The sequence below is a fragment of the Dreissena polymorpha genome, chromosome 2, assembly GCF_020536995.1.
Source record: "Dreissena polymorpha isolate Duluth1 chromosome 2, UMN_Dpol_1.0, whole genome shotgun sequence".
In the NCBI taxonomy this organism is placed as follows: Eukaryota; Metazoa; Mollusca; class Bivalvia; order Myida; family Dreissenidae; genus Dreissena; species Dreissena polymorpha.
Genome location: NC_068356.1, coordinates 116,421,317 through 116,447,406, shown reverse-complemented (window position 1 = coordinate 116,447,406; position 26,090 = coordinate 116,421,317). Strand labels below are relative to the sequence as shown.

The window sequence follows — 26,090 nt, the reverse complement described above, 5'->3', positions numbered from 1 at the left end:
AATAGCCTTAGAAAACAATATATACATAGACATTATGATTGATTTCTAAGTTTCTTACGTTTCAAGAATTTCCATGGCTACCAGTCAAATTGACACCAGTTACCAATTTTGTGTATTAGTCCATACAGAGTGTCATGGAGTTTATGGCTATTTGGCAGTTGAAATGTGCCTTATCTGTGGATATATCACAGTTGATTATTGCAGACACAGTATGGTTTCAGAGATAAGAGATTAGCCCAAGTCCAATTATATCAACAAACAATCGTAAAATGTATTACTATCAGACCAGTGCTAAAGCTTAGCTAACCAAGGGATGCATCTCCATGCCCTACAAATGTCCCACTCTGCCAACTTGGACCTACACCATGCTATTGTTTTGATTATCATGTGATTATAACGGAAGTTGTATTTTTAAATGAATTAATATAAGTGTTCACACTGAAACTCTTTTATTACTTCTGGAAACAATGTTTAAAATTAAAATTCATGTAATTAGAAATATTCACATACCTTCCTAATCAGAACCGGTACAAGTATCCGTTCTAATTTTTTATTATTACCAGTGCTTTGTGTAACCAAATCATATTCAACAAGCTTGTACTGAAGAATAACGATCAAAAAAGTATTTTTTTCCTCCCGACACGTGCATGAAAGACAGTTATGTATTTACTAATCAGTGTTTCGAACACGATGGTTGTCTTGAGCATCGACAAAATTAACCTCGCTGTCCAAGTTAGAATCATAAAAATATCTGACAGACTGTCGCTAACTTCTGACTCATAAATGTAAGGTTGAACGGAAAACTCATCATACTCTATCATATACCATTTTCCATCAATTTTTCTAACTAAAGTTTCGAGAGATAATACATCCTAAGCTTTATAACGCCGGTTCGTTATTGAGAGCTTGAACAATGGAAGATTTGTGACGTCACTTCCGGTTTGAATGAAAATGGCCAGTACATCGGAATGTGTGAAAAATCGCGACTTTGTTCTATTCATTCTCGATAATAACACCGTAATTGAAATGAAGTTAGGTGCGAAAAAGTTTAGATATGCACTTAATTCAATAAATAAAGGTGTTTTACCGGTTTTTAAAATCGTGGCACTTGATCTTTAAGACAATTGGCACAGAACTCACCTCTGATTTATCCTGCTCCACTCTATTGTATTCCTCCAGTTGAGACTCCAGGTAGGTAAGATTGCGGAACCGTATCAGGTAAGCATCATATAACTTCTGAAGATCCTCCTCTAGTTTCTCGTATTCATCCATGTACGCTGGCCTATAATGGAATTTATGTACATAAAATAACTGTACGCTGTAACAGCACACAATTTACAATTAGGGGAAATCAGTTCTGACTTACATACAGGGAGCATGACGGTTATATCAGCTTAAAGACAGACCTCTACTTGAAATCTGTCACAGACACTGATGCCCCCAAAATTCATTTTTGGACACAGGAAAATCCACAATATATTCTACAGTGGATGAAAAAACAAAGGGCCAAAACTTTACTTGCACATTCAAAATTTCCTCCATAAGACCATAACGATAATCTACAAATCCAGCTGTGAAAGTGTGTGCATAATCTATCATGTGCATAGAGCGGTTGAAAAAACTTGATTTTAAAACTATATGTTATGTAAAAGAAAAACAAACAAAGGGCCATAATGCTACCAAAGCTTTCTAAAGTCAATTTGTTTTTCTTTAAGATCATCTACACATAAAAGCCATTTAATGTTTTAGAAATGTTTACCCTGTTGTTAAAAGCACAATGTTTTGGAATACATATCCCAAAGTGCAACAAGGAACAAAATTGTCACAAAACCAGGTTTTCGGTTGAAAAAAGTCTGATGAAGGGAGACAATTCAAAATGTGTATTGTTACCCCCCTTGTGGAAAATTGACCTTGATTTCAATAAGAAAAAAAAGAGATGTGTTTATCAGACACACAATGCCCCCTATTGCGCCGCTTTGAAATAAATAAAATTAAAATATTTTGTTTGACCTTTGACCTTGAAGGATGACCTTGACCTTGAACTTCCACCACTCAAAATGTGCAGCTTCATGAGAACGTCGCTTTGAATTTATTTTTTTTACCTTTGAACTTGAAGGATGACCTTGACCTTGAACTTCCACCACTCAAAATAAGCAGCTTCATGAGAACGCCGGTTTGAAATTATTTTGTTTGACCTTGAAGGATGACCTTGACCTTGAACTTCCACCACTTAAAATGTGCAGCTTCATGGGATACACATGCATGCCAAATATCAAGTTTCTATCTTCAATAATGCAAAAGTTATGGCCAACATTAAAGTGTTTTTTTTTTGGACGGACGGACAGACAGACTGACATACACACATACTGACATACTGACCGACAGTTCAACTGCTATATGCCACCCTATGGGGGGCATAAAAAGTCTGATAAAATGAGAAAACTCAAAATCAAAATGTGCATTGTTACTGATTGTTCATAGTTACATAGTTGTTTCAAAATCAATCTATTTTTAGTTGTGGCGACCTTGACCTTGGAGAAATTGACATAATTCTTTTGCGCAACACACCGTTCAATAATGGTGAACAAATGTGCCAAATGATTTTAAAATGTCAGAATGTATCACAAGGTAATGGCCAGGACAAGCTCATTTATGGCCATTTTTGACCTTCAAACTCAAATTGTGACCTTGACCTTGGAGATATCGACGTGATTCTTTCGCGCGACACACTGTCTAATGATGGTGAACAAATGCGCCAAATGATTTTAAAATCTGACAATGAACGACAAAGTTATGGCCCGGACAAGCTAATTTATGGCCATTTTTTACCTTCAAACTCAAATTGTGACCTTGACCTTGGAGATATCGATGTAATTCTTTCGCGCGACACACCGTCTAATGATGGTGAACAAATGTGCCAAATGATTTTAAAATCTGACAATACCGACTGCCAGCCCACCAGCCAGCCCGCCCGCCGACATCGCCAATCTAATAACCAGTTTTTTCCTTCGGAAAACCTGATTAAAAACAGTCAAAGGGATATAATTCTGCTAAAACAAAGGGATATAATTTTGCTAAAAATCTTTGCAGCCCAAAAGCCTTCCTCTACCGCCATCTACACATTAAGGTAATTCAACTGTGAAAGATTCACTAGATAATAAAAGAGAACTTAAAAACAAAACCTTCACGTCACTTTATATTCTACGGTGGAAAAACTGACAGTGGGCCATAATTCTGTCCTAAACCTTAGCAGACCCAAATCCTTCCATTGCAAATCATAAACATGTAAACGTCCTTCAACTATGAAAGTTTAAGAAAATCAACCACGTTATTTAAGAGGAGTTTACAACACAAGCTTCTGGACATATACACTGCTTAAACATGTGCAGTGTTTGATGTCTCCCCCACCATTGGTGCATAAATACGAAGATTTAACATTTGAAATCAATATCACTGCAATTACTTCATACAACAATTTAGTTTGCATTAATATTAATATTTAACTCAATTTACTTATCAACAAACAAAATAATCTTTTACATCCAAACAACTTTCATGACAATGATAAGTTTATATATGTCCCCTACCGGCTCCACCATTGTAAGAAATTCCACCATTGTCAGAATTTGTTGTTTTTGTGTTTTTTTTGATGCCATAGCCAGGCACGGATTTACCGAGGGGCACGAGGGGCACGTGCCCCCCCAGCGGCTGAAGACAAAAAAAAATTATTTGTGTGTGTTTGTGAAACCAACTTGGCCAGATGTTCTGATTTCCCCGATTTCCGACAAAGGAAGTGCCTCCCCTCCCTGCTTTTAATCTTAACAACCTTACCGTCTACTATCCACAGGGGGCACCTTTTAGACGTTAACACTCAATTATCACCGTAGCAAAACTCTTTACGGCCGTAGATTTAAAGCGTCTAGATAACAGTGAGCGTCTGTCATTTACATTCAATAAGCGTCTGGTTGATCTTGAACGTTGTTTTGAAGGCAAGTATACCAAATAACAGTGTATTGTCATAACCATGGGGACGTTATATATGGAGACGTTTCTTGCGGTATATAATACAGCGTTTCACAGCATTGTCTTCATCACAATGAAGCGAAAGGTAACAACGCTGAATCGATTTTTTGGTCCATCCAAAAATCCAAAAAACACAGAGACAGACTCGGAGCCAAAGTTATTGAGCTTAAGGTGAAAATGTATTTTTAAAATATTTTGGTATTATAATCCGTTAATTGCGTTAAGTTTATTCAGTTTGTTAAATTTTTAACTCTAAAATATTGCAATGAAAGAACAAAAAGATTGGGTTTAAATTTATTAACAGCTTTCTTTATAATGATAGTATGATAAATAAGACAATTTCAATTAAATATTAAATATGCATGTTCTGCTCTATATAAGCATTGTAGAACTTAATTTAATGACAGTAATTGAACTTTATTGAAGAATGAAAGTCGCTGGGACTCACTGACTGATGCAAATGGAATTCTGAGCGCCATCACATCATTCCCATTTATTATTGCCCTGGTGATTGCTCTGCGTTGCTTGGCGTACATCAAGTCTCTCAGCATTGGTCTTCAGGGTAAACTTTTGTTCACTTTATAGTTTTCTTATCATCAACCCTTTCAACTAGCTTGATCTTCAAAATATATGTTTTATTGAATTCGTATGGCTAGTAGCTTGCACAAAACTCTTATGCTTTAGGATATCTAAACTTAAGGTACAATTCAAAACAGTTGTAGAACAACTTCCTTAATTATAATATTCTCTCTATGATTTGCATACATTAAAAATGTTATTGAAGCAAATTCTACTTTCACAATTTAAGACATTTATTATTTTCCCATAGTATTATTTTTCGTTGTCCAAATATTTATTCTAGTACACATGCTGTCTGTATTTATAGGCAGAGAACTTGATGTGGTAGAGGCCTTGAAGAATGTCCGCCATGTGAAGGACACCCTGCAAAACAAGCGTGACTCTGTTGACAACTTCCATGGCTGTCTGTATACAGGAGGCTGTGGCTGTAGCCAAAGCTGTCGGAGTGGACCCTTCAATCCCAAGGCGATGTGGCAGACAGACACAACGAAACAACATCCCAGCAGACACTCCAGAAACATACTACAAGAGAGTTTTAACCTTTCCATTCCTGGACCACCTGCTGCAGCAGTTTAGTGAGCATTTCACAACGCTTCATGAGAGGACTTCTTCTGCACTCCTCCTTATTCCATCAGCAAGACAGGACCTGGACAACACCAGTCTGGAGTACTACTTAGATGACCTCCCTTCACCAGGAACACTTCAGGCAGACATTGAGTGCTGGAGGTGTAAGTGGGTAAATGATCCCAACCCCCCTTCAATATTAAGTGCTGCATTAAAAACATGCAATAGACAGATTTTCCCAAACATTTATACAATATTAAAAATTGCAGCAACATTTCCAGTGACAAGCTGTGAATGCGAAAGGAGCACTTCAACGTTAGGGAATGTAAAAACAAGCTGTCGTTCAACAATGGGGGAAGAAAGACTCACTTGTCTGTGTCTGATGTCAGTGCACAGGGACATTGATGTGAATGTTAGTGACATTGTCAAGCAATTTGCAAGACAGAATCCAAGAAAAATGAAACTGCCTTGTATTTTGGAGTCTGATTTAAGCAATGAAGACAATGACTTGTGTTAAGTTAAAGAGAGCTTGTACATTTTCCTGATAACAGTTTGAAAATTGTGATTTGTTTGTTTGTTTGTATTTGTTACTATTTACTTGTTGAACAATTGAATGCCAATCACAATTGGAAACAAGAGCACCGCCTTGCGGGTGCAGACCGCTCATCTATTTTATTTTCTTTTTAAAGGTGAAGGGACTCTCATTTTCAATCACAAAGGAGGGAGGAGTGGAGTGAAGAGGGGTGTATAGTGTGGGGTTGTGGACATTTATTACATTATCTTCCAAAAAAGCGAAAAAAAAAAAAAAAAAAAAAATCGGGGGGGGGGGGGGGGGGGGGGGGGGGGGGGGGGGGGTTTTGGGTGCGATGGTTGGACGGTATTTCAAACATAACCGTTTAAAAAAAAATGGAAGGGGGGGGGTATAGTGTGAGGGTGTGGTGATAATTTGTGAGATGATCTTAAAAAAAAAAAAAAAAAAAAAAATCAAAAAAAAAATTGGGGGGGGGGTGGGGTGGGGGGGGGTGGGGTGGGGGTATAGTGTGAGGGTGTGGTGGTCATTTGTGAGATGATCTTAAAAAAAAAAAAAAAAAAAAAAAAAAAAAAAAATTAGGGGGGGGGGGGGGAGGGGGGAGGGGGGGGAGGGGGGGGGAGGGCACGGGGGATGGTTTGGGTGAAGTCTATTGTGGTATGTCAGGTAAGAGTAGTTTCATCAAAGTATCAATCAAATCTAATCATAAATAAAGAAGTTATGGCAATTTTAGCAAAATTTAATAATTTGACCTTGAGAGTCAAGGTCATTCAAAGGTCAAAGTAAAATTTAAGTTGCCAGGTACAGTAACCTCATGATAGCATGTAAGTATTTGAAGTTTTAAAGCAATAGCCTTGATACTTTGAGTGGATCGAAACACAAAATTTAACCATATATTAAAAGTTACTAAGTCAAAAAAGGGCCATAATTCCGTAACAATGACAACCAGAGTTATGCAACTTGTCCTTTTACTGTACCCTCATGATAGTTTGTGAGTGTTCCAAGTATGAAAGCAATATCTATGATACTTTAGGGGTAAAGTGGACCAAAACATAAATCTTAACCAATTTTTCAATTTTCTAAGTATAAAGGGCCCATAATTCCGTCCAAATGCCAGTCAGAGTTACATAACTTTGCCTGCACCGTCCCCTTATGATAGTTCATAAATCTTGCAAGTATGAAAGCAATAGCTTTGATACTGTAGGAATAAAGTGGACCTAAACACAAAACTTAATGAAATTTTCAATTTTCTAAGTATAAAAAGGGCACATAATTCTGTCAAAATGCCAGTCAGAGTTACATTACTTTGTCTACACAGTCCCCTTATGATAGTTAGTAAGTGTTGCAAGTATGAAAGCAATAGCTTTGATGCTTAAGGAATAAAATGGACCTAAACACAAAACTTAACCAAAATTGTCAATTTTCTAAGTATAAAAAGGGCACATAATTCTGTCAAAATGCATGCCAGAGTTATCTAACTTTGCCTGCCCAGTCCCCTCATGATAGTAAGTAAGTGTACCAAGTTTGAATGCAATAGCATTGATACTTACTGAGAAAAGTGGAACTAAACGCAAAACTTAACCAAAATTTTCAATTTTTTAAGTATAAAAAGGGCACATAATTCTGTCAAAATGCATGCCAGAGTTATCTAACTTTGCCTGCCCAGTCCCCTCATGATAGTAAGTAAGTGTACCAAGTTTGAATGCAATAGCATTGATACTTTCTGAGAAAAGTGGACCTAAACGCAAAACTTAACCGGACGCCGACGCCAACGCCAACGCCAACGCCAACGCCGACGCCGACGCCAAGGTGATGACAATAGCTCATAATTTTTTTTCAAAAAATAGATGAGCTAATAAAAAATTAACATTATTTATACACAGCATTTTCTTTTACTTCTTTATGTTGAAAGCACCATTATAAAGTATAAATATGGTCTTTATTTTGCTCAGGAAATAGCCCAAAAACGCACCACAGACGATCTAGGAACCAAAAATTTTCAGGGGGGGCATGCCCCCCAGACCCCCCTAGATATGCGCAACAACTCTTGTGCCCCCCCAACTGGGTCCTCTCTGGATCCGGCCCTGATAGCAACCAAAAAATTTTAATATAGGAACAAAATGAAATGACGTGCATAATGTCCATAATGCCATCTATCCATGTTTCAAGTTTAATGAAAAAATATTAAGAACTTTAACAGTTATCGCAGGATCAAGAAAACCACCAATTTCAGCAGTATTTCTAGTCTATTTGTTGCTATAGCAACCAGAATTTTTGACGTAGGAACAAAATGAAATGACGTGCATAATGTCCATATTGCTATCTATCCATTTTTCAAGTTTCATGAAAAAATATTAAGAACTTTTAAGTTATCGCAGGATCCAGAAAAGTGTGACTGACTGAGGGACTGACAGACGGACAGAGCGCAAACCATAAGTCCCCTCCGGTGAAACCGGTAGCGGACAAAAAGCACTACAAAAAGGATTAGCATCGAGGTTATGAAAGCTGTTAAAAATATTTCCATTCTCATTTTATTATGCCACAAACTCTTAGCAAGTGATGTTATCCAACCTGACACTCTGTAAGGTCTGTAGACGTTTCTGGTTTCGTTCAAGCTCATTCTTCTTCTTCTCAATCTTTGCCTCAAGGTTCGCTTCATCTGACGCCACGTTGTCCAACATGTGCAGCGTCTTACGGATCTCATTCTGAAGAATTCCATTAGAAGCAATGAGGATTAAGAATGCAGCTACTCCCACGACACATGTTTGGAAACACATAACCAGAAATCCTCTTTATATACTACAGTAGACAAAGGAATAAAGGGCTTTATCATATTTCACGTATATTTCATTCAGACCTAGCAAAAACCAAAATTTCTTTCTTTATGCTTATCTTTACATAACAGTAGTTCATCTTTTCAAATTGGAACAAATTACACCAATCAGTTAAAGAAAAGTGCAGTACACACAATTTTAGGGACTAAATATTCTACACTGTAAAAACAAAGGGCCATCATTCAGCAGAAGCAACTTCCAGCAAAAATTCCTTTCTTCACAATCGTGACTCGTCTACACATTAAAGTCATTCAGTTATGAATGTTTGGTTTAAATATGGCACTCAGTTAAAAAGGATTTGAGTACACACAAATGTTGGGACTATATATATATAAATGAGCCGTGCTCTGTGAAAAGGGGGTTAAATGTATGTGCGTAAAGTGTTGTGCAGTCCGCACAGGCTAATCAGGGTACACACTTTCCCCCTTAACTTAATTTTTGCTAAGAAGAGACTTTCCTGAAACAAACAAGAGGGCCTGAAAGGCCCAAAGTCGCTCACCTGAGATAAAAAAAAAATGACCTGTTCTTTGCAGCCCAAGATAACAATGGAACAAATGTTCTAACCAAGTATCATGAAGAATGAACAACAAATGGCCCCTTGGCGACCATGTTTTTGTAACAGACCTGAACCATTTTTTAACTCTGACATCCACATAACTAATGTTTTGACAAAATTTCATGATGATTAGGCAAAACATGTGACTTCTAGAGTGTTCACAAGCTTTTTTACTATATAAATATAAGGAAAAAGACACCCCCCTGGCGGCCATGTTTTTCTACAGATCCAAACCATTATCGAATTCAACTGTCCTATCCAGGTGTCGCAGTGCAGTCTCCTTCGCTTACGCAAATGAACCGGTCACAGGATGGTTACAAGTCATGTAACTTTGAAAGCACTTATGTAATGCGGAAATATTTATTTGACAAACTCTTATTTCCGGTCAGGATGAATATACTGACTGGTTGTAATTCAATTAACTAAAGGCGTTCCGTCAGGGACGCCTTAAATACACTCAAAGAATTTATTTATAAGTGAAAACCAAGGCAGCTTTAACAAAAACAACTAATTTTTATTCCAATAACTCGAAAAATGAAGAACAATGACAGAAAATTAAGAACAGGTACAAGCCAAGTCTAAAGAATCTAAGTATAGTTTCAAAAATGAACAACATACAGCAAATACCTTAATGAATGTACAAAAGAAGTTCAAAACCTGTCAAAAAACTGACATAAATATTAGTTACTGTTAGTCTAGAAAGTGCTTCAAAAATCTAGTTTACAAAATAGGTCTAATTTAATCTAAAGAACAATATTTATGGAGATTAGGAAACTTCAGTGAATCAAATGTAAAAATAAGAAAAAAATACTACAGTTATTGAAACAGAATAGAGTCTTTCTAATTTAGAAAATGCCAAATAAAAATAATCTAAATAAAGAATAATTAAGAAAATAATGCCAAAATGTCTTAATGCTGGTGTTAAAAATAATTAAGAGTTTAATTATTTCAAAATTCCAACCTTTTTCAAGAGCTGTTAACTTTTCAAGAAAGCATCAAGGTGTTTAAATCAGCCAAAACAGCTTATTTTATACAGTTCAGAAGAGATTAATGGCAGAATAGTCAATTTTCCCTCAGAACAGTGCATCTATCAATGATCAATATCTTCGGAAGTTCCCAAATTCCAGAGCAGAACTAAAAAAAGATTACTGAACCAGGTTAAACAAGGGAGATAAATACTGCATAAATACTGCAAAATCATGTACATGTTGTCTTTCTTTCAGTTTAATCTTAGTTGAAAGGCTTATCATAAGTGTTAATGACTAAACAGTTATGTTAACTATGAACATTCTGTGTTATGAAAAATTACATAATACAGTTAATGTCACATAATATTGACATAATAAAACCAAGATTTACTACACAGGAAACAAATGTTCGTACCAAATTTCATGAAGATTGAGCAAACTAGAAAGTTAACAAGATTTTACAATAGCCATATATAGCCATATAACGAAAAATGCCCCGCCCCTTGGCAGCCATGTTTTTCAAGCCAAGGTTACCATTTTTGAACTCATCCAAGATATCATTGGGACAAATCATCTGAGCAAGTTTCATTAAGATCGGAAAATAAATGTGGCCTCTAGAGTGTTATCAAGGTTTTACTATAGCCATATAAGGAAAAATGCCCCATCCCCTGGCGGCCATGTTTTTCAACCAACTGACATCATTTTTGAACTCGTCCAAGATAACAATGGGATGAATCTTCTTACCAAGTTTCATGAGGATCGGACAATAAATGTGGCCTCTAGAGTGTTAACAAGATTGTGCTAAAGCCATATATAGCCACATAAGGAAAAATGCCCCGCCCCTTGGCAGCCATGTTTTTCAAGCAAACATAACCATTTTCGAACTCATCCAATATATCATTGAAACCAATCTTCTGACCAAATTGCATGAAGATTGGACAATAAATGTGGCCTCTAGAGAGTGAACAAGGCAAATGTTGGCGTCGAACAACGCACGACGGACAACGGACAAAAGGAAATCACAAAAGCTCACCATGAGCACGTTGTGCTCAGGTGAAAGAAAAATGACAAAAGCATCAAAAATACTAAACCTAATCATGAACATAACCGAATCCTCAAGACTATTATTAACCTGTGAAGTATGCACGCTTTAGGTCACGTGAGCGCCAATTTCACATGATTACCACTTCTGCGCATTTCAAAACAAACAAGAACTACTAAATAACACAAGCAATTTACAAACGAATTATGTCTACGGATAGCACTAGCAAAGTGATTATAAAACGTGTTTTTGTCTTAATGGATAAACAAGGATCATTGTGTATTGAATAACATGTTGGTAAAAAGTCAGAATGCAAGCTGATTGCATTAAAACGATTTCTCAGATCAGAGCGAATTTAATAAGGCCGACTTGTGGATTAAAAACAAACGGAGTTTTATCATGCTTGAAGAAAGTTTATTGAAATTTGTCGAGTAATATGCATAGATATTGACAAAAAAGCACAATGCAAAAAACATTACATGCTATGTCCTGTCTGTTTGCTTGTCCCATTGTAAACAGGTAATGACATGATTATTCATCATTCATGCAAATGGCATTGTAAAATGATGCAATGGTTTTACATGTGACCCGATGTGTTTAAATTTAGATTATTTCTGTGCATGCACAGAACAGAAATTGTAAAGCCCTATCTTTGTACTGAATTTGGGCATTTCTTGACCGATTTAGACCAAATGTTGTGCACATCTGACATAAATACAAACACATTTTGACTCATAATCACTTTTTTGTGACATGGAAAAATATACCAACACCAACTCGGGCATCTTTAAGCTCCACATAAGAAATGGATTATACACCAAAAATAAATGGCCATGACTCAAAAAAGAGCGTTATGGTTCTTTTACTCTGCAATTCTTCTGAATTTTCTGTATTAATCTCATAAAGTGGACTTTAAATACCTTCAATACAAAAAGAGTTATGCTCCACACAAGAAAATAAACTAAAAGGCAAATCTCTGTAAATCCAGATAGTTATGTTCTTGTACTCTTCACTTCCATGTAACGCCTTCTATTATCATAATATGAAGTTCCATTTGAGACCTGTGGTTTGTATTCTCTGCATTTCCACATAATTTTCTCTATCAATTTACATTTTCATACTTTCAATATTAAAGGAGCTATTCTCCTATAAAGAAAATTAAGAAGGGCAATAACTCTATAAATGATCAAAACACAGTTGTTGTTCTTGTTTTCTGCACTACCCCTTAATGCCCTCTATAAGCCCTTAATAAGCATATGGAGTTTCATTTGAGCACTTCAATACTTCCTAAGTTAAACTCTTCACTAGAAGCTGGACTGAATGACGAAAGTACCAAGGAAGGGATTACTATATGCCTCCCTTTAGGGCCATGATTCTGCCAAAACTGGTTGCAACCAGAATGTCTTCTTTAACTATTATGTACCCATTAAGGTCATTCAGCTGGGCCAGTTTGAGCGAGACCCACCCAGCTAAATAAATACGAGTTGAAAACACAAGTTTAGGGATGTACATACATACATTCTTTAGGACGGGACAAGTGCAATGCTTAATGCCTTTCACTCTGTGGGGACATTTAAGGTTGTAAAAATACTCCTGTATCTGAATCTGTTACAAATGTACAAAACAAATTGAAAACTTCCCATACCTCAACTGCTTTAATAGAAGCTGCTAGACTGGACTCCACTTCATTGATCTCCAACTGTTTAGCAATCACCAGAGTTCTCTGCTCCTGAAGTAAGAATACAGATTGAAAATACACAGTCAGCAGCTGCACAAAACATGTTTAACTAAACAAACGATAAAATAAGTCTGAATTATGCCAAACCTTTATTTTAGTCAATGATTTTTTTTCCATTATTCAGACTTAGAAATATTCATTTAATGTAAAAATGTTGAGTACAATAATACTACATGTAGACAATTACCAATGTTAATTCTTGTGCAATTTGACTCAGACAGGAACATTCATGTACACAATTGGAATTAAAAACAATTCATTTCACAGCATATATATTACAATCATTTTACTACCTGCATTGGCTCATGTTTGGTGCCGCAATAAGTATTGACCATTACGGGACATGGAATGGAGCTTTCATAACAATACACTGTTTTAAAGTCCCCTTTCGCAGAATAGATTGTTGTTTTGCATAAAAATCATATACCCAGAAATAAACTTTACATAAATTCATTGAAATATATTTTTTATGGAGGTTGACATTGAAAACCTAGTCAAATTGGTTTTGAATCAATAAAATAATATATAATTGATCATAAATACATGCAATAGGCGAAAATCATTGCAGCGTCGCGAGTTATGCAAATAATATCTATATTTAGATTTCGCTTAACATTATTAGCATATGGAAGATAAATACATAGATGTAGCAAAAACGAAGCATTGCAACTCACTTTCCGTCTGTAACAGATGAATTTCCATTTGTTCTTACCTTCTCTCCGCTAAATTCAACCGTATCTGCAATTTTGTTTGTTAAGGTTTGAATTAACGTTTCAAATCATGAATATTAATAAGGTCGTTTTCGTACTTTACTGAACTTGACCCAAAATAAAAATCGCTATTTTGTTTGTTTTCAAACGATTTCAACCAGATTTTCAGTGATATCCTCAATAAAATCACGCTTTCTTACCATTCTGCCCATATATATCTCCGCGAATGGGGACTTTAAGTCTCTTATGATTTCTACAAAAATAACCTTTTTTTGCAACCCAAAATTCCCAAGATAAGTATTCTACGACAATTTTTGTCCCATTTCAAAATTGAACAAGCTGATTTTTATAGCTCGATCTTGTATATTTACTTAATATCCTAATTGGGTGAAAACTGCAGATTTTTTTAACTCAGTCATGCAATATATAGAGGATGTTTGTTTGATTTGATGGAATATCGATTTTAATTCAGGAGTGATTATAGAAAATTTCATGATATTTTCATGAGTGGTGCAGCAACTCAAACAAATCCAACAATTTTTTATTTATTTTATGCTTACAAATGATTATTTTTGTATTTTTGCCATTCCGGACCATATAATTCCCCGTTGGGTGCCCAGAAATGTTAGTACGTGTATTTTAAAAGGAAGCTAATCCGTATGATTTTATAAACATCAATTCAGAGTAGTCACTCTTGGTAAAATTAACTAATTGGGGTTCACAATGGGGAAACCAAAGATATCTAAAAATAGTTCCGATAAAACAATGAAAATTATTGATAATTTTCAGTTTGAAACAGTGAAATATCAGTTTTAATTCACTGATATTTCTCTAGTAACCATCAAAAAGCATGAAATAATTAACTACAATTTCGTTATCTGATGAACTTTTTAATTCAAACTATAATATGAATGTTATTCACATTGTCACCAGTATTAATATATTTGTGATAAGAAAATAATAAACTTCAGCTAATTCTGTTGTAGTAGACATTTCGTATGAATACTCAGGTCCCAGCCTACTCACCCTGAGATCCACCTCCTTGCCCAGCAGATCATACAAGCCCGCCCCCTTGCTGGTGATCTCCGACGCCAGACGCCTTGCCTCCTTAAGCTCACTTATCTGGTAGAAACAAATACCATATTGTTGTCAAAAGTGAAAAAACAACAAATATGACTCATTCAAGAAATCCTTAGCATATTTCGCAGGAAACTATTATATTCTTTATTACATTTCTTATATTTTAATTGCAAATCAATTTTCATTCTTAGATATATAGATATATTAAAAGAGTTTTATTTTGTCTTAACATTTCATCTAACAAACTTTATGCTTTGCAAATAATGCATTACTGCAATTAAGAATTTGTAACTGTCTTCATTTGAAGAAAATGTTTTCTCTAAACCTACTCTAGATGAAATATCGAAAGATAATGAAGACCCATCATTTTCAGCGCTTGTTTCATCTGCCTGATCAACAATATTGGTCTTCATGGCGTTGTAAAGGACCGATGTAACTCTCAATAATTCTTTCACTGCATAGCCGTCTGCCTGGTACAGTTTCTTTGTGTTCAACTTGATATGGGCCTTAGTTGCCTAAATAAGTATATGAAAATTATGTTGATAGTTATGTTAAGTTCTTATTTAACTAACAAAGGAACAGTTCCCTTGGCCTAAATTCTTATCATAAACAATAGTTATAGTAATACACCAAAACCAAGATGGGTCACAGAAACTCATATTGGACACAAATCCATTAGTCAGATTAAGATGACTTGCTAACACAAAATTATTAATGTTCTCAAAACTAAAAATGTCATAAATTCTGCCGAAGTCCTTTCTTTACAATCATCTATGCATTAAGGTCAAACGGCAGTAAATGTTTAGACAAAATCCACCACATAGTTGAGCATTCGCATAATGTTTGGGCCATATTTCCTATGTTGAAAAACAACAAACGTCAATAATTCTGCTAAAATTAGTCACAGTCAAAATTCGTTAATTTAAGATAATCTACATATTAAGGTAATTCAGATGTGAAATTCTGACCAAATCTGCCAAAAGAAATCGAAACAAAAAATATGGTAACTATTTATTTTAATGTAGAAAACCGACACTCAGCTAAAATTCTGTCAACACGGTAACTACTTTTATTTCTTTCTTAATGACAATCTGTTATTCTGCTGTAAAAGTTTCAGCAGATCCACCAAGAGAGTTTGAAAACACAACATTCTTATATATATTGTTAGATGGAAAAAAAGATGAAGGGCCATATTTCTTCCAAAGCTGGTTTTGGCAAAAAATATTTCCTTTATTCATCTGTCAAAGTTTCAGTGAGATCCACATAGCACAAAAGCAATTCTTAGTGTCACTTTGTGGGCTTGAACAAACTAGAGCTTTGTCACAGATGTGACGTATACCCCCACATGCTGCATTGACTAAGAATATTTTGCATGCTGTCTCCACAAAACAAGAGAAGCTAATTTATGGCAATTTTTAAGAATTATTATGCAATTATCATTTATGGCTATTTTGACCTTTGAACTCTTGAATTCTTTTGCATGACAGGCTGTCCAATGACTGTGAACAAAATTAATGTAAAGAGCCATTTAAAAAAATCACAATGAATGACTTATGGTCCGGACAAGCTCATTTATGGCCATTTTTGACTTTGAACTCCCAAGTGTGACCTTGACCTTGGAGATATCGACGTAATTCTTTCGCATGACACATCGTCCAATAATTGTGAACAAATGTACCGAGTAATTTTAAAATCTCACAATGGACGACATAGTTATGGACGGGACAAGATCATTTATGGCCATTTTTGACTTTTGAACTCAAATTGTGCCCTTGATGTTGCAGATATTGACGTAATTCTTTTGCATGACACACCGCCCAATGATGGTGAACAAATGTGCCAAATGATTTTAAAATCTCACAATGAACAATTTAGTAATGGCCCGGACAAGCTCATTTATGGCCATTTTTTACCTTTGAACTCTATGTGTGACCTTGACCTTAGAGATTCAACGTAATTCATTCGCATGACACACCATCCTATGATGGTGAACAAATGTGCCAAATTATTTTAAAATCTCACAATGAAAGACATAGTTATCGCCTGAAAAAGCTCATTTATGGCCATTTTTGACCTTTGAACTCAAAGTGTGACTTTGACCTTCGAGATATCCACATTATTCTTTTGCATAACACACTGTCCAATGATGGTGAACAAATGTGCCAAATGATTTAAAGTCCCACAATAAATGACAAAGTTATGGCCCGGAAAAGCTCATTTATGGGCAAATTCAAGTGTGACCTTAACCTTGGAGATATTGACGTACTTCTTTCGCATGACACACCGTCCCGTGATGGTGAACAAACGTACCAAGTCATTTTAAAATCTAACGATAAATGAAATAGTTATGGTCCAGACAAACTTTCGTTTTAAAAGTGACCCTGTGACCTAGTTTTTGACCCGGCATGACCAATATTCAAATTTGACCTAGACATCATCTAGATACAACTTCTGACACAGTTTGGTGAAGATTGGATGAAATTTTCAGGACAGACAGACCGACCTACTGACAGATCATCCGACAAAGTGACTCCTACATAGCCCCCACTACCAATGGTTATGGGGGTATAATTACTTTGTGGGCACATACAAAACAAATATTGAAATAACATTTATTCAGCTATTTACTTACTTAAACTACGCTTCAACACCGTTATTTCGAACACTGATAATCCGAAGTCATAGTTATTTCACAGTTTTTTTTGGGTCCCAATTTCGGTTCTTCTTTGTTTAATGTAAAATTTCATTGCTAATCCGAACTTCGTTAAACCGAAGAAATCGTTAATTCGAAGTGATACAAACAAGTCAACCACGGTACATCTCTCCCAATGATAATTTGTGCTATTCGTTATATTTTATATGTTCTGATAATTTGTGCTATTCTTTATTATCCCCACGCTTTTTGAAAAGCGGGGGGATATTGTGGTTATCTCCGCCGTCGTCTGTCTGTCCGTCCTGGCCACATTCTCCTCCAACACTTTCATCACTAGAACCTTGAAACTTACCGTAGGTTTCCACGTATAGCGCACAGTGTTTTACCTCCAAAATTCAAATAAAAAATTTGGTGCGCGCAATACATTGATACAACGCTATCCTGGCTGCTAAATTGGTAAAAAATATGTTGTATACCGGTAATCATAAATAATCAAAATGGCCGCCATGTTTTTTTCCAGAAAACTACCACCCTGTAATCGTACAGACTGAGGGGCAATTGTCGAAACAACAAGAAGTCGCTACTGGTAGATATGAATGCGGTAGAAGAAGTTTTGGTCAAAAATAAATTTTGAATAAACTTGCGGACATTTCTTTGTTTGTGTTTTTACACTTCTTTATTGATGAATTCCGATGGGGATTGTTGTCGACATTCAGGAGAGCAGGCAAGGGTAGGTACAAACGAGGTCTTTTTTGCGGGTAACGGTAGGCGTGAAAGGGGGTCATTTTGCACTTCGTAATTGGCAGATGTTATTGAGTAATATGTGCCACGACTTATTAAGACGCTTATTGACATTTGAGAAACTAATTGACACTTGAGATCGTGAAGATATGCATGAGAACGTGAAGATATGCAATTGCATTTTGGGTGTATAAATATTGAACGTTGAACAGTGGTGTACCTCAACAATTGTATCCCTGTCTCCCATGCCACATTCAAATTAACCGGTAATGCCCATGCTTTCCCCGAGGAAAAATCACACGATGAACACTAATTCTTATTTTCTCACGTTTTCATGAAATGCACGTGGACTGTTAATCTTTTGGTAGAAAATTACAAAATTGTAAAAAAAGTATAGTGCTATGCAACCCATGCTCCTAATCATAATGACGCTTCCTATTTTGAATGCTTAATTAAGCTTTCCAATGCCCCGGATTATTGGATTGTGCAATAGAAAAATGGCGGCCATTTTCGGTCCGATTTGGTGGTTTTGTTGTCTTCAAATATTTGTTCTCTATTTTTGCATTAAAAAAACAGCCTGCGCGCTATACACGGGAGCGCGCTATACGTGGAAACCTACGGTACACACATGGTAGCTATGAGCATATGTGCGACCCTGCACTATTTGGAATTTTGATCTGACCCCTGGGTCAAAAGTTATGGGGGTTGGGGCGGGCCGGGTCAGAGATTTTCACTAATTTTTAATGTTATTTTATATTAACTTCTTCATTTCTGCACCGATTTACTTCTAATTGATACTGAACCTCTCTTATGACAATATGGTCAATCTCAATTATGCGTGGCTCCATAACAAACCCTGGGGCGCCCGCCCACATAGACCACACCCACCCAAAATTGCCTTTTACTATAATTTCTTCATTTCTACACCAATTCTCTTCAAATTAATACTGAAATTCTCTTAAGACAATGGGGTCAATCTCAACTATGCATGACAATATGGTCAATCTCAACTATGCATGGCCCCATTACCAACCCTAAGGCGCCCCACCCACATAGGCCACACCAACCCAAAACTACCTTTTACTATAACTTCTCCATCTCTACACCGATTCACTTCTAATTGATACTGATCTTCTCTTATGACAATACGGTAAATCTCAACTATGCATGGCCCAATTACCAACCCTGGGGCGCCCCGCCCAAATAGGCCACACCCACACAAAATTGGGTTTTACTATAATTTCTTCATTTCTACACCAATTCACTTCTAATTGATACTGAACTATTCTTATGCCAATACGGTCAATATCAAGTTCTCAACTATGCATAGCCCCATTACCAACCCTGGGGCGCCCTGCCCACATCGGCCACACCCACCCAAAATTGCCTTTTACTTAACTTCTTTACCAACCCTGAGGCGCCCCTGGGTCAAACATGCAGCTTGGGGATACGCGTCGGCCTCTGCAGCGCCATTTCTAGTATTTTATATGTTCTGATAATTTGTGCAATTCATTATATTTTATATGTTCTGTAATTAGAGAAAAATAAAAAGAAGAAAAAGAATCATTTTATTCCTCCTTTGGTTACAAGTAGAAATCTATTGCTATCTGACTAGTTTAGGTTTTTAAGTAAAACAATTATTAATAGAAGCGTGTAACCGAACCATGCAAATTTCAAAACGTTTTATTTTTACAGAATCAAAGTCTTCTGTCAAATGTTTATTTCGAATTATTGTTAATCCGAAGTTTTTTTAACAGTCCTGATGACTTCGAAATAACGGTGTTGAAGTGTAATTGAAACCAGTTGCAAAATAAATTAATTGAAACCAGTTGCAAAATAAATTTAAGTTAATCTATCAAATATTCAAAAGTGAAGACGACATATTGTATTAAGACTTCAAGCATATATATACTGAAAAATCCCAAATAATTACCATGAATTCTGCTACTGACTTGATGAAGATGATCCTATCTTGCTCTGTATCAGTGTCACCAGGTACATCGGCACTCGGGTCATACCTGGGTGCAAATCCATGGCACATTTTTAGGAATACAAGTGACATCTTAGAGTCAAATTTCTTAAAAGGAAAGGAACAGACTTTATGGCATTTATTCATTAAATTGGTTTATATCATAATAAAGCACTGGCATAGGGTACAGAAATAATGGTAGAATAGAGAAATAGGTTACATCATGCAAAAATGGGTTTTATGCCAAGGTTTGCATGACAAGACTCAAACATAGCATTGTAGTACCAACCTTTTTACAAGCCATTTCAAAACTTCAGCCACAAGAGGAAAGTTTGGATTTCTGAAATTTTCCATTGATATAAGACGGCCATAGCCCAGGGCTCGCATCATTTCTGTGAAATCTGAAAATGAAATCCAAGATAAATACATCCTTGGTAATCGATTAAATTGAACTATTTGACCTTATCATTTTTTACTGCTAATTTTAGGGCTATAAAATGTCCAAACAGCTACTCACCCTGTTGGACAAGTGAATGCAAATTGCCACAGCTCCTTACAAAATTTATTCTAGCCCTGATTACAGTAATTACTCTTAGTTTTCGGACACTTTAAAATAATAAAAAAATTCAATTTGGGACAGAGGCATGCGTAATCGTTCAACGCGATGTGCGCGCTTCGAGCACTGTTTTATTCAACCAATCATCAATTCAGTCTAAATTTAGATTGATGCAATATGTACAAATTATTTTCTAAAAATCAGGCAAAAAAAAGTTATTGTATGTGAAACATCAATGTGTATCTGTTAGCGCTCAATTTGTTTGAAAAACAAAACTGGTGCTTTGACAGGTTTTTAAGCCTCAGGTGGTATAATACACAGAAAAACATGTAATGGTATCTTTGGACAAGATTTTGGCCATGAAATACAAAAGCAGTCACCATGGTGTGAATGCCCGATAAAATCAATAATTTGCAGATAGATTGCTGATAAGGTGTCAAAAACAACACTGGATCAATCAACTAGTAGATATGGTGTGTTAATAGGGGGCAATTAAAGAATTAGCTAAGGTTATTTAAGCCAGACGGAGCTTGAATAGCGAATGTTTTTGTGACCTTATAAAACGTATGTCGTTTTTTACTAATGTTGGGACAAATTGTGTCACATCGGCACACCCAGACAAACAGCCCAAAAGCAGGACTGTCCTGCCAAGATCGGAACGTTTTGCATGTGTGTTCTTCTTATTAACTGGCCAAGATATCTGTGGCAATTACATGTATGTCACAAGTTATCTTCATGATTTAACTACAGGTATTGCATGCCTAAGAGTGCTGTCACTCATAAAGCATGCGCTCTCATTGGCCAATATTGATTGTCCAATATATTTATGCTCTGACTTAAAAGACTGACTTTAGTTGGGAAAAGCGATACATGTAATTAACAGAAGATCATAATTTGGCTTTCACAATTTTTGGAGAAGTCATTAACACTTAGATCTTTAGAATGGCTAGTTGCAGAAAATGCAAAAATACACTGATCGGAAAAGTTCAGGCTACCCGCAAACTCTGATTTCAAATTGCAATTGCCATGGCGAGGGCATGTTAAGTGGCCTGTGGAAAGCACTTATGTGTGAACGTTCTATTGCCTGATTTCACATGATTTCTATAATCAAGACTCAAAGAACTCATGACCCAACGAGAGCATACCATAAACAAAATGATTGATATTAGGACAGCTTGATACCTAGTCACTGTACAATAAATGACAACCCCACTTTTGCCTTATAAAAAAGGGAATGGCCATGGCAACAGTGAGTTGTATTTGTACGCACAATATGACATCCAAGCGATGTTGTATTTTTAATACAGGTAAATACCAGCTTAATCTAAACATGTATGACACTGCCGTTTTAATACATTTTGTGAATAGTCTAGATCATAGATGATGGGCAACTCACAGGCAGCAGTATCATAAATTTGCCCCCCCCCCCGGGTCCTACCCCCCCCCCTCGAGCTTACCCCAGGGGTTCCAGATTGTTAAATGTACACCTATTGTGTATGGTTTGACTATTCAACAACGAATATTGACAAAAATACACAGTATGAAAAAATAACCCTCGTATATGTATTATATATACACAAGGTATGAAACGCACTATATGCCTATTGCTGAAAGATTGTGGAACACTGGACGTGACCTTTTTTATCGAAAACACACATGTTCCCATGCAGTTGCCGACAAAATGCAACTGGATTCGTTAAAGACAGTAAAAGCAACGAGATTACACTTCTAACCGATCTCCTACTCAGCTAATAACTTTAAAATTCAATGAAATTCCACTTTCTCGCTACATGTCTGTGTTTTGCTGTCATATTTTGTCGATAGTCCAACTTGTTGACGCTCTCAAATATTAAGCTACTTTTTATATAGGTAATATTTGGAGCGTCCAACGGCTGAACCATTCGATTTGTGTTGGATTTTTTTCCTTCTTTGTCTATATTGTTGCGCAAGGATTTTGTGCGCAACATTCAAGCCCCGATATAAGACACTTAATATCAACGGATTGCAATAATATTTACATACCTGTGTAGATAATTCATTTCTCAATAATGTTCCGTAAAAATTATGTAATGACACTTTGAATTTTGCACGCCTGAGCAATTTAAATCCAACCACTATTCAATTTTTCAATATCTCTCGATTTGCTCGCTGTGTAGATATAAATCGATAACACGACCTCGATGTAAAGCATCTGGTTTAAAGTGAAAGAATAAACAGCGTAAAATACAGTTTGCTTTTGTCTGTTGTGGTGCAGCGCGTTACATAGTAAACCGATGTTATACTTTTCTGGATTAAGTTAGCATTGTTTTTTTCTAAATTGACAATTAAAAAGGTTCTGAAATAAATTACATCTTTTATTTTTATACTGTACATAAATAAGATTGATACAGATCGTACAGTATACCGTCCTATGTAACGTAGAATGTAAATACATAAAACAACACAGACAGAGGTGCGAAAAAGACATGCATAAACACTCACTGAAACTTAGAACAGTGAATAGAAACTGCACCATATCTGTTTTGAACATATGCTTATTAAATCGACAAAGATAAGCATACTAGATCTAGTTAGGTAAAAGTCTGTGTTAAAAGCTCATGTTAAATAAAATTACGCGTACATGTTACACCGTAATGCCTTCTTCTGATTGGTTCATATTTAAATCAGTTTCATGACATGGCTACAGGTCAGTGAATGTTTTGCAGATTTAAGCATAAATTTAACTGAAGAATTTATGCCTTTCTAACTTCAAATCGACGATATTTGATGTAAAAATGGACTTCTGAATTAAAACTGAATGAGTTGGTAATGTTATTTTGCAATTTTACGCAAATTGATGAAAATTTAAACTTTCTGGTTTCCACCACAAAAAAGGTCCTTCAACGATGAGACGTTCCAAAGAATTTAGCCCATATAAAAAGTATCTCTTAAATTCTTTGCACGTCTTATAAATGAGACCAATTTTGTCGATCGAATGCTCGATTCTAAAACGCCATATCATTGGCCAACACAATGAGAACAACCAACCAGATGATGCATTATAAAATTAAAATGGTGTGCATGTGTAGATGAAACACCGATTGACATATAGCGAGAAAATCAAATTTAATTGAATATTAAAGTAATTAGCCTAGAAGGAGATCGGTTAATTGTGTAATCACCTTGCTTTTACTGTCTTTTAACGAATCCAGTTGCATTTTGTCGGCACCTTCATGGGAACATGTGTGTTTTCGGTGAAAAAGGTCACGTCCAGTGTTCCACAATCTTTCAGCAATAGGCATATATACTGGTCATCCGTATTTTCGCGGTACTTAACGTTCAAATAAAAATTAAAGTTGAAATAAATACTTAATTAATAAATTATGGACTCCTTTGTGAAGATAAACTACTTTTCCGCTTATATCCATCTAATTTTTATTCATGCAAATAATGTTTTATTTCGTGCCAAGCAGTTAATACACCATACTGTTTACTGATGTGTACAAGACGCCATATTCATATTCTCGCAGTAAGTATGTCAACAGGCTTTACGTCACTAAATCACAGTTAAAACATGATATCTGCACCGAAGCTTAACTTTGTAATAGTAACATTAATTATTAAAGATTAAATTTGATTTGAAATGAACATAAGTAGTTTAACAATCGTATGAACTGCACAACAGTCATAATGCTACTCCTCTGGACAATGCATGCACCTAAAGGGGCTTCCTCTTCTGAGCATTTTAACATGTGTACACTGTGTCAGATGCACCCAATGTTTATAAATATCACATTGTCCCAATAAGAGCATCTATTAGTTGTGGTGGAAAACTACATGCATAAATCATCATAGATAATTGATCGTTGCACCTTTAAGACCCAACCCTCATGTTCATTCAAGTTTATCCTACCGTATAAAATTAAGTGGTTTAAGGCCTAATCTTTAAAATGTGTTGTGTAACCTTAGTCGTGTGGGCGAAGCTTGTAAAATTTGAATATTAATGAGATCGGGAAAATGCGAGCAGACGATGTGCAACAAGTTGTAAAAAGCTGAAATACTGAAAAATTGAATGTGAATATTGTTTAATTTGTTGGAAAAAAACGTATTTCTCACTGATAACAATCACAACTTACCAAAATATTGCTCATTATGACTGAAAATACTATTTTCTGACGGCAAAAGAAATTGGGTCACCAAATCTAACAGGTTAACAACACTAAGGTGGCGCAATTGAAATACCGCGGAAATAGGGATACCGCGAGAATACGGATGTTGACGATAGTACGTTTCATACCTTGTGTATATATAATACATATACGAGGGTTATTTTTTCGCACTGTGTATTTTTGTCAATATTCGTTGTTGAAAAGTCAAACCATACACAATAGGTGTACATTTAACAATCTGAAACCCCTGGGGTAAGCTCGGGGGGTATGGTCCCGTGGGGGGGGGGGGGCAAATTTATGATACTGCTGCCTGTGGCCAGTGGGGCAACTCGGCAAATCGTTCCAAATGCTGAAGCACATGCTCATTCAGCATTTTTGATGATTATACAATAGTTTTCGTTATAACGCAATAAAAGTTAAACAAATATCAAAAGAAAAACTAACTTCTCAAGTCTCTGAACGACATTTTTCGCCTTTATCGAGTTCTCAGTTATAAAATTGTTTTCACTAGAAACTATTCGCGCATGCGCACTATGAATAATATCCCATATCACAGTGTTGTAATAAAAGCAAACCTGACGGTTAAATACAACTACCATATTCTGGTTACATTATACTAAATAACCGTTGCTGTACTCTAAAAAAATATCATAGTTGACAGAAAGGCATGTTTTACACTTTTAACGATTATTCGGGTCTTATCTTTCGGAGATAATGGTAGGGCATGAATAGGTGTTTACTACTGAATCTCTGAAATATGATAAACTTGATGACTATAGTAAACCATTGCACTGAAAAAGGTTACATTCCACTAATAAACATTGCATTGAACATGACATATCTTTTTTATTGCATAAATCGCATCACTACGCATGCACAATTCGCATTCCTGGGTTTACTACGTGACGATGATGATCAATCTACTGGCGTTTTTTATTATAGTAAACTAGTAGCTACCCACCTGTACCCAGTAAAATTTATTACCGAATGTACTGAAAATGTGAAAACTTAACAACTGTTTTAAAGTAATGTAATATACCAGTCGTAATATTTTAATCAATAAAAACTTATTATTGTAAAAAATATGGTATTTTAGAATTATTTGATCGAGTGGTATATTTTTATGCACCGATTTTGTATCTTTTATTATAATGTATTAAATTAGTTTTGAAGGTGAAATGCGATATATGACTGGATTAATATTAAGTGATTGGATTTATTAGCTATTTAATTAGGATCAATGAGCACGTGTGTTTAAATATATAAACTATATGATACTTGTTTAAATAGATTGAAATACAATTGGATGGACTGTGGACCTGGGACACGCCAACTCGCAGGCCACAATATATCGTAAGCTACTGACTAGAAATGATATTGACTGTGTACAATAACTATAA

At 35.7% G+C, this 26,090-nt stretch overlaps 1 protein-coding gene across 2 annotated transcripts in view; it reads right to left on the bottom strand.

Annotated features, from left to right (window-relative positions):
* The window catches only part of LOC127868651 (clusterin-associated protein 1-like), a 35,649-nt gene extending 10,416 nt beyond the window's left edge, over positions 1-25,233 (bottom strand). For both annotated transcript variants that reach the window (XM_052410584.1, XM_052410585.1), the window contains exons 1-8: positions 25,135-25,233; positions 20,276-20,387; positions 19,951-20,035; positions 14,953-15,138; positions 14,570-14,665; positions 12,741-12,824; positions 8,267-8,400; positions 1,141-1,282 (exon numbers count right to left, since the gene is read on the bottom strand). In XM_052410584.1, coding sequence (XP_052266544.1) covers positions 1,141-1,282; positions 8,267-8,400; positions 12,741-12,824; positions 14,570-14,665; positions 14,953-15,138; positions 19,951-20,035; positions 20,276-20,387; positions 25,135-25,156 — 861 coding nt within the window. In that variant the 5' untranslated portion in view covers positions 25,157-25,233. The remainder of the gene's footprint in view (positions 1-1,140; positions 1,283-8,266; positions 8,401-12,740; positions 12,825-14,569; positions 14,666-14,952; positions 15,139-19,950; positions 20,036-20,275; positions 20,388-25,134) is intronic.
* Positions 25,234-26,090: the final 857 nt, after the last annotated feature.